The sequence below is a fragment of the Gambusia affinis genome, linkage group LG10 (genome assembly GCF_019740435.1).
Source record: "Gambusia affinis linkage group LG10, SWU_Gaff_1.0, whole genome shotgun sequence".
Classification (NCBI taxonomy): Eukaryota; Metazoa; Chordata; class Actinopteri; order Cyprinodontiformes; family Poeciliidae; genus Gambusia; species Gambusia affinis.
This window is the reverse complement of record NC_057877.1, coordinates 23,665,238-23,675,004: the sequence shown is the minus strand read 5'-3', so window position 1 is coordinate 23,675,004 and position 9,767 is coordinate 23,665,238. Positions and strand designations below refer to the sequence as shown.

Here is a 9,767-nt window from a genome sequence, read left to right as displayed (position 1 = left end):
TCCGCCCCTTTCCCTGACTGTTCGCCGGGACAGTCGACAACAGAAGTGGAGGGGGAGAAGCTATTATTTTTTTTATTCATTCTTTTTTCTCTTTTATGCTCAATTTATGGTGTCAAAAAAAAAAGAAAAAAAAGAAGGTGGAGTGGGAAGAATTTTCACAGTTTTACTTCAACAGTGAATTAAAGTGTTGAACTTTTAGCTTCCGCCATATTGACGTAGGATCACAATTGTCATCTGCTAGATCAGAGGCCTGCAACCTGGAGCTCTATAGCTAGAAGTGACTCTGCAGTGTACTTAGTATAATTTACAAATGTTGCCCTGTATTAGTTAGTTTGCTCGCTTGTTTTATGCTCACATGAAAAAACAAAACAAACAAACAACAACAACAACAAAAAACACTGGGCCCGTTCTGGTGTTCCTTTGGTAAATTTTCTCTATAACCACCACTGCATTTGTCTGACTATATTTTAAATAATTTGCATGTTAACAAATCAAATCTTATGTCAACAGGACAAGTTAATAATGTATTGTCAATATGGTAAAAGCCACCTTTAATTTAGTTTGGTAAAATAGTTCAAACAGATCATAAATGATACAATAGACAATCAAAAAGACAAGGTTAGGTTTTCTTTAATTAGCCTCAGTGATAGATTGATGGTGCAGTTCAACAAAGGAACCATGAAAAACATAAATATATAAGAGGTGCACATGACTAAGTAAATGATTCAGTTTGCAAGGAGTTTCTCATGTCTGCAGCCTTCAAAAAGCATATGACCTCATGAATGAAACATCATTCACATAAGTCAGTCATTATACCAAATGGAAATCATCAGACAGAACTAAATGTGGTGAATATTTCCAAATCTACAATAGAAAGCAGTGAATGTGTTTGTATTCTGTTTTCTTAGACCTCAATGTAATCAAAATCATTGTAAGCTGAATCCTTTGTTTTGTGTTGCTTACATAGATATTTATGGTTTTGGCTTGCCTCAGTCTCTGTTATTCACAATGTTTTAATCATTGTTTAAACACACAACAATCGCGCATGCCGCAGAATAAAGTCACAGCGTCCAGACTTCATGTGCACTGATGTGAGTTTGTGGCCCACTGCAGAGTCTTGCAGCTATCAACCCTCTGAGCTGGTGAGTAAGCAGAAATTCTGCTCCAACTGGACTTGCCTCTGAGTTGTGAACCATGATACCAAGGGGAGGGCCGTCAACCTGACAGAGTGGCTGCAAGGAGAAGCACAATGGAAGAGGTTCCTGATTGTGTCCACACAGAACATGTACAGCATGAGGATTGGGAGAATTTTTTTAACCTTAATTTATAATTTATAGCATGCTCTATGTGAGTAAAAGGCATAAAGCAGCTGCTACCTCACAGCTCCTGAGTTCTGCATAATCACTTTTAAATAACACCATGTGTGTCATTACTAATGAGAAAATTCTCCTTGTAAAGAATAACTATATATATTTGTTTGTTTATGCACACCTGAGATGCAATTTACCAGCTCCATCAGTGGCTTTACAGATCCATACATAAATAATATGATCTGTAACATAAATATTTGTTTTGATGTATATGTATTTAATGCATAAACTACTATTGTCTTATGAGAGACCACAGTCTACAAATTGAGTTATATCTGTCAGCAAACATGATACAATCTTCTGCAATGATATAATTTATATTTATCCTCAGACATGTTTAACGAGACACATTATAGCAGTTTAAAAACAATCTGCACATTGCCATTCTTGGTGAACTGGAAGGCTACTTGTACCTTTACCTGGACACTGATGAATATTTAAGCAACAGCTATATTTCTGCATTATTAAATAAATTATATAGCCTATTCAGTTTTCCAGGAAAGGGTGAGATAGCTAAAGTGATAGAGACTAGAAGACTCCACTACTCTGCCAAAGAGGACTATTTTTATTCTCTATGTTCTCTAAATCAAATCTATGTAGGTGTAATTGCTTTTTTGTTTGTTTGTTTTTTTTTTTTTTTTTGTGATAAGAGAGAGCATTTTATTTTTTTATGTGTTAATTTAATGTTATGGTTCTGCAAGACACAACATCTATTCTATTAATATTGTTTAGACAAATGCAGGAATGATCCAGAAAATGACATTGATCAAATCCCAGACAGGAATACTGGTAAAAGTTAAACTGTTATAAGTTCCCTGAAAACAAAAATATCAAATTAAATTAAAAGCGGTCAATATATGATGACAATTTTGTGCTGCACCTTTTCTGTTTTAAAAATACCTTTGTAACAATAACTACTGAAATCTGGGCGACTTGAGACAACTTTTTCTTGTAGAGAAACATAATTTTTGTTCTTATTCACAACTACTTGAACAACTGTGGAATCTGGAAATTATGTTGCAAAGAAGGATTTTTCATAAAATTGAGAATATTATGGACCATCTTGTTCATGAGACTGTCATACAAAAACAGTTGGGTGTCTTCAGTCAGAGGCTTCTTCAGACTCGCAGTATTACAGACTCCTACAGGAAATCCTTCTTGCTCACAGCAATCAGCATCTACAAAAACTCTGAAGAAAACTTGGATATGATTCACAAAATTTAGCTTCCCTTTGGGATCAATAAAGTATTTTTGAATTGCGTTGAAGTAAATTGAACTACTTTTCATTTTTGTCAATCACATCAAATACTTATGAGATAAAATAAAGCTTGGAGTTGTTATGAGACCAAATGGTAAGTTTGCCTGCAACCCCTTTGCAGTAAACAGCAAAATGCGCACTTCTCTGACTTCTTGCATCCAGGTAGAGTGATGAGTTTAAAGGAACAAAGCACGTTTTTGCTCAGTTAACAATGTGAGCCATGCAGCAAACAATCACTCTGTATTTCTATTTCTGGCTTGCTTACAGAGTTTGCTGTATGGTGATATTATTACATGTCTGTGGGAGATGGAAAATCAAGGTCATGCATGTTTTAAAATGACTATTAGGAGTTAGTTTGCAGCTTCCATGCAGTTTAATTCAACATGAGATGACTTTTGAGTAACACCTGCAGGTCCACTGTAATAATCTAGGACAATAGTCAATTATCAGGGTGAACCGCTGTAAGGTGAAATGAGTGTGTCATCCAGCCTCCTCCCCCCGCCCTCCCTGTCTTTGTCCCTCCTCCAGTCATCATCGGAGCAGCTCTCTCCATCTAGCCGCGCATCCAGCTCCAGAGCCCCGTCAGGATGATCCGCCGCCGCACCGACAACCTTCACTTCACGTTCACTCCTCTTCTTTAACAGAGCCCCTTCCTTCACCCATGCGCTGCCTCCCTCCTGAGATGCGACACCGCTGCCTCATTTCCCGGACGATACCTTCATCTTGCGTCGCTCCTCGCTGATAGAGAGCATGCCCGACGCGGGGACGGGAGGCGCTGTGGCCGCCGGGGGTGCGACCACCTCCGGCGACGGCTCCGAGAGCTCCCGCCACCGACACCGAGCGCAGCAGGGGGACTCGGAGAGGCCGGAGCCGGGTTCTGCCCCGCAACAGAGCTCCTCGGGAGTCCTGGGTGAGTCGCTTCGCTTCGGACGGTGAGGCTTGGAGTCGGAGGAGAGGACAGGTGAAACAGCAGCACCATTCCTCCTCCTCCTTTGTTTCCCCAAAACGATCACATCGTGTCACTTCAGGCCTGTAATTCATGGTCTTACCTGCACTTCTTGCCCGGAATATGTTTGTTTGTGCCTCTGCTTAGGGAGATGGCTTCATTATGCACATCTAGAGCTAGTTTGACCTTATTGTTGAGTAATGAGGAGCTTATTACCACCTCCTGTCCCAGCATTATTACTACACCGTTCCTCTGAGCTCCTTTTCTGCTGCATAATGTCTGTAAGGCCTGCAGTTGTTCACTCTTCTTTGTAAACAAATATTTTCGTCACCCAGGGATTTTCTGAACTATTGCAGATGATGCCCTGCAATAATATTTCCCTTTTATTTTGACATTACAACCAGAAATCTGTGGAGAGCTATGCATTCAGGCCCCTTTCCATTTCTATTACCCCTAAGTAAAAACTATAACAACTAAATCTGTAGTCACCTTTTGGGGAATCTGTGTAATTTAATACAAAATCCAACAATCATTAAAAACATCAGGTTCAGTTCAGTTCAGAGTACGACAACCTACCAAAACAGGGCCGTCCACTTTAATTTGCAGGTTATTGGAAATGATAAAAATAGCAGGCTGGTGTTAACTCTGGAGGAGCTGCAGAGATTCACAGCTCAGGTGGGAGAATCTGTCAACTGAAAGCACAAATCAAAAGAAAAGAAGTAGTTTAAATTGAAAAGACTAAAATATCTGATGTGTACTATGCTAAAACAACCAAAGACAGAGGACAAATAAAGACAAATTAAATCAAAAGGTCCTAAATGTCATCATTTAGAAGTATATTTTAAAATAGGGCTGAACAATAAATCAATAATAATATATATTGCAATTGACACATGATCAATAGTATGGAAGAGGGCAAGACATAAGACATTGTTGATAGAGAGATACAGGAAGCCTCATGTGCACTTTAGAAGAAACCCTGTAGGACGCTTTTTTCTTTAGGAAAGACAGGGAAACTAGTCAGGACAGTCCTGGACAAAACCCGGTTAGAGGTTCTTAAAGGCTTGAGACTCAAGCCCAAACAGTGTTATAATGGTATTATTTAGAACCAAACATTGTCGTGTTTGGAGGGCTCAATCAAAGTTCAGACTTAAATCTAAAGGAGAATGTGTGGAAAAACTTAATTATTGCTTTTCACTGACACAAGCTGCATTTCCATTACTAATGTGTGCAGAACTTTGTGAATATTCTGCTAATTTCGAAAAAATACAATTTCGCAGTTGTGGTTTTTCCATTTAAAATCAGACATGAATAAGTTTAACAACATAATTAGAAAACATGCTGCGCCGTCCTCTTCCTGCTACTTCCTGTCGTCTTTTCTGCCAGTACTAAATTAAGTTTTTGATCATGTAACTTGTGCGTCGCCAAAAAGTGTTCCCATTGCAATTTTGGGAAATACTCTAATTTCAATACAGCCAAAAAACAAAAAAAACAAAACACCTTATCCTAGTGCAAAAACTTTCTATAAAAAAACATGGGTTTTTCGAAATTACCATGTTTCCATGAAGCAATTTTATGGTCAATGGAAACTCATCTAGTGACTCAAATTGTTGAAACAAATTTCTGTCTTTAGATAAACAAAGTTGGTAGAAACTTTCCCCAAAAAGCTCGTGGCTGCTAACCTCGTCCCGTTTTTTTGTATTTCTCAATTATCACATAAAATCCTAGAAAGAAAATAGAAGTTTTTGATAGTAATGTGACAAAATGTGAAAAGGATTAAGTAGTATGATCTACTAGGAAGTCGCTGTAGATTGCAGGCGGACTTTTCACCGTCTGGCTATAAGTACCAGCTTATTGTACAGCATGAGAGGTTGGACTACTTATTGTGTTTTGTTTGTGGTGCTGTTGATTCTTTAGACTCTCCTAACGTGATGTTTCTGTGCGATTCAGCTGCCTGGGTAGACTGTTATGGTTTTGATATTTCTGGATCAGACCTCATCGTTAGGGGAAGCCTTGGCTGGACTGTTTTCCTGCATGCAGGGTGCAGAGACGGCCTCCGTGTGCGATGCCAGCACTGCTGCAGAGTGATGCAGTGGAGCTGTCAGCAGCACATGAGAACTCCTTTCCACTGTCGGAGGAGGTAACCTGAGCAGGCAGCAGCTGACTGGACGAGCACGCTGATGTCATCCTCCTAAGAAGGTGGCACCACCGGGTGTTTGAATGGGTCACGAACACTCTGGAGGGTCAGTGGAGCACAGATTAGTTCAAAGGCTTCATTTGTTGGAGGCGGCAGAGGAACAAAGGAAAGGACACAGAGTCTGAGACGTTTAAGAAAGAATACAATGAAAGAATCGTAACTTTTGAGACAATGTGTTGATGTTTCTTGAATACCATTGTATTGAGTTATTGCCAAATCAATTGTTAGGTGTTAAAATAGGGCTGCATGATATTGGATGAAAACTGATAGTGTTTTTTTCTAAGCCTGTGACATTGCAACATAAAAACAGATGTCTTGAACAGTACCTTAAGTTATGCTCCACTCCTGCCATTTTGTTGACAATTTGCACTGATCTTATCTCTTACTATGAAAGTTACAAGTATGACTTTTGTCTCTATTTGATATTTATGCTTGTTGGGCTGCAAAATATTAGACATTTTTGTGATGGGTGATAATATTTGATCAGTCACCTGTTTTATTTATTTCTTTCTTTCTCATCTGTGCTTCCATCTCTCTGTGACCTTTAGCATTTTTGATAATGTCATTAGCATCTGGTGTGAGACTGTCCAGCTGGCTAAATATGACATTAGCATGAATAATGCTGGAATATCTTAGCAGACATTTATTGGACTCCAAACATTGCGATGATGACATATTATGCAGCACTACTGTAAAGCCTTAAAAGTTTTACATTAATCACACAAAAATGAAGGAACAGAAACACATGGATGCAGCGAAAAACAAATCCATTTTTTACATAAATTGTATCATTTCTTTCGAAAGATCTCTTGAATATTTTGTCCTGTTTTGATCAAAACTTGTTCAAATGCTGTGATTTTTTTATTGAGAGTCAAACACTGATAGAGAGGCAGATGTAGCATTTACTCACTCTCAATCAGTTTAATCTTTCAGGTAAAGTCACAGTGATCATACAGAAAACCAATGAAATCAAGACATTTTAAATGTATTCTTTCTTTTTATATAAAAAAACACACACTCTTACAATTCCAGGGAGTTATCTTACAGGACATGAGTCCTAGTGAGCATGTTTGATTTAAAACTGTGTAACAGGAAAGTTAGGAAATATCTGAACATGCACATCTTGTTTGGGAGCTTTGCTATGAGAAAACGTCTTCTTTTTAAAAACAGTATAGCAGCAAAATATTGATTTGGTGGGTAGGAACTCAGTGAACCACTTCTGGATCAACTGTACTTGAATAATAAAGAGTCCTTTATAAAATCATCCTAACCAAACTGGGTCGTCAACAGGACAATGATCCCAAACACAGCAGCAAATTAACAACAAAATGAGCGAAAAAGAATCCAATTAAGGTTGTGCAATGGCCCTGTTAAAGTCCAGACATCACTCTGGCTGATAAGCTTAATGGGGAACTGAGGAGAATATTAGCAAACCTCACTGAATGAAAGCTCATTTGAAAGGAAGAGTAGTTATCCAAAGTCCTTTCACAACATGAAAAACTGATTCTAGAACTGCTCCGCTCATGGTGGCTGCATGTTGGAGTAAGTTTGTTTCTGATTTTTTCTCTTTGTAGGTTTCTGCTCACAGTTTTTTAGGTTGAAGGGTTGCATGCATGGACAGTTATTGCCTCTGGGTTTGGATGCAGTGGAACTGGAAGGATTTTTGTTCTCACTTTTTTTACTTTCTGACAGTTATTATGATGACGACAACACATTATTTTCATAATTGGGAACAACTGATTATTATACCTGAACTATGAACCCAAATCCTTGAGGGGTTAAAAAGGAGGCTTCGTGGATGCAAAGCAGAGAGAGGGAGGAAGTTCAAACATCTCTTCCATTGATCATAACAGGCAAGGATCCTATCCCCTACTCCAACGTCTCTCTGCTCAGCTTTCTAACCGTATGGCCAGACATAGATTTAAAGGGGAGTGGCAAAAGCAAATGAAGTGGATTAGCTGTGCTTGGCAACAACAGTCTTTAGTCAGAAGTTTTTTCAAATTTGTTGCAAGACTGACTGCTACTGGAGAACCATCCTGTCCACAGCATCACCATCCACAATGATGACTATAGGATTATATTAGTTCCGACAAAATTTAATTTCTCTTTGAGATCAAGTGCTTTGAGTTGAACTGTATTGAATTCAATTTAACAGAGATAAGTTGAGAGAGCTATTGCTGGTTATTGGTTCGCTTTAATCATAGGGTGTAGATGGATTTTAGTGTTTTTGGCTTGATTTTTCTTGAAGAAAAAGAGAATTAGGGGCGTTGCTGTGTGTTTTTCTACATTTGACATTCTGACTTGTTCTGTTTTGATTGTTGATTCTATGTTGCATTGTGTTTTTGTTTTTTATTTGATGTAAAGCACTTTGAAATGCCTTGCTGCTGAAATGTGCTATACAAATAAAATTTGATTGATTGATTGATTGAATTAAATGATAGAACTCATTAAATAATAATAATTTTGCATGGCTTGATTTGTAAACCCCTGGAACTGGAAGGAGGTTTGTTTTCTTTTCACCTTGACTGAATCTATCAGGCCAGGTTTTGCCCAGAGGGAGCTTTGTTGCTGGAATGCATGCTAAATGTGGTTTGTCTTTCTTCATCAATGTATGGGCTGAAATACCATGATATCACATGACCACCCTCACATGTGTCGCTGTCAGTCAGCTAACGCAGCAGCAGGAGCGCCGACTTCTTCATTCAGTGGAGACTTGGAAGGATTTTCTTCTCTGGAGTCTTAGATTGTCTCCATCCGTCTTCCGTGTTTTCCTAATCCTGCCACAGTAGACATCAATGACTTTGATCCTTGATGCCACCATCCTTTGTAGCTCAAACACTCATTTCAATGATTAATTAATCTCTCGTCATTAGAAAATGCAACATAAAAGTCACAGCAATTAGACCGTGTTCCCTGTGAGGCTGGCGCTGATAAGGTTCTGTGTTGTGGAAATTAGGTCATGTATTTTCTAGCTGTCCAATCAGCTGCCAGGGATATGTGAAACATACGCTTATATTCAATCTCGCTTAGAAAAAAGATGTAATGTCCAAAGGTTGGAGGCAGAAATTTGAAGACTTTGCCGACATTTTGACAGATATAAATTAATTCTAACAAACTTTATTGTAATAATGAGGTAAATTTAAGTGAAGACATTGTTCTCCCAGGTTCTATGACATACATAGTATCTGGTCACCCCTGCAAGTCATTAAGTGTATAAAATCCAGCACTGTCAGGCGTTTTTTGTCAGACTCTTTTTTTTTTCTGAGCACTTCAGTGAATTTCAGTGTGCTACCATGATAGTTTGCTGCCTGTGCAATAAATCGAGTCATGAAATTTACTTGCGACTAAATATTCCCACTATGTGCAAAATGGGAACAACAGCAACTCAGCTGAGAAGTAAATTCACAGAGTGGGGTCAGCAGATGTTGAGGCGCAAAGTGACCAGAGGTCACCGGCTTTCTGCAGAGTCAATAATAAGGGCTCTCTTTTGTCTGTCATGTGAGAACTCAAATTTCTTTAAGGAGGGAAACGATTTTGGTTTCAAACTTTCTTCATCTACTCTCTAAAAGTGAAAAGTTTCCCACAGAACATACAGATAAATACATCCTAGTGAAGCAATCTAACACGGGCTGTTTTATTGAAATCAAAGTTTTGTGTTATTGTGGGATGAGATTTAATTCAAATTCACTTGTTCATTGCTAATTAAATAAAACTCTTAGCCATGTTACAGCTGTAGTTTTATATGTAGCATGCCAACACTGTCTTAACTACAATGCAGTCACATTTTGCGTTCATGTTTTCATCTGCGTTCTGGACCAATTCTTGCATTTTCCTTTTGTTCCAATTTATATAATGCGTCATGAAGTGTTGAAGAAGGTTTTGTATTTATGTCATGATCTGTTTGCTTTGTAAACTTAGTTACTAACTCCACACTTGGTGCTTGCCATTAATAATTGCTCTCTATCATCTGGAAAATGCATGGAGAGAAGGTCTTAA

The 9,767-nt window shown here is 38.4% G+C and overlaps 1 protein-coding gene and 1 long non-coding RNA gene across 3 annotated transcripts in view; one reads left to right on the top strand and one right to left on the bottom strand.

Moving 5' to 3' along the window:
- Nucleotides 1-572: 572 nt before the first annotated feature.
- Nucleotides 573-9,767, bottom strand: part of LOC122839151 — a 38,295-nt gene continuing 29,100 nt past the window's right edge. Inside the window, exons 5-8 of one of the 2 annotated variants that reach the window (XR_006371989.1) lie at nt 8,422-8,548; nt 5,569-5,810; nt 4,151-4,266; nt 573-1,232 (exon numbers count right to left, since the gene is read on the bottom strand). This is a non-coding gene — a long non-coding RNA (uncharacterized LOC122839151). Of the gene's footprint in view, nt 1,233-3,531; nt 4,267-5,568; nt 5,811-8,421; nt 8,549-9,767 lie in introns of those variants that run through there. The other variant, XR_006371988.1, reaches the window with a different exon arrangement.
- Nucleotides 1,991-9,767, top strand: part of ano8b (anoctamin 8b) — a 40,136-nt gene continuing 32,359 nt past the window's right edge. The window contains exon 1 of the mRNA XM_044130527.1: nt 1,991-3,538. Coding sequence (XP_043986462.1) covers nt 3,379-3,538 — 160 coding nt within the window. The 5' untranslated portion in view covers nt 1,991-3,378. The remainder of the gene's footprint in view (nt 3,539-9,767) is intronic.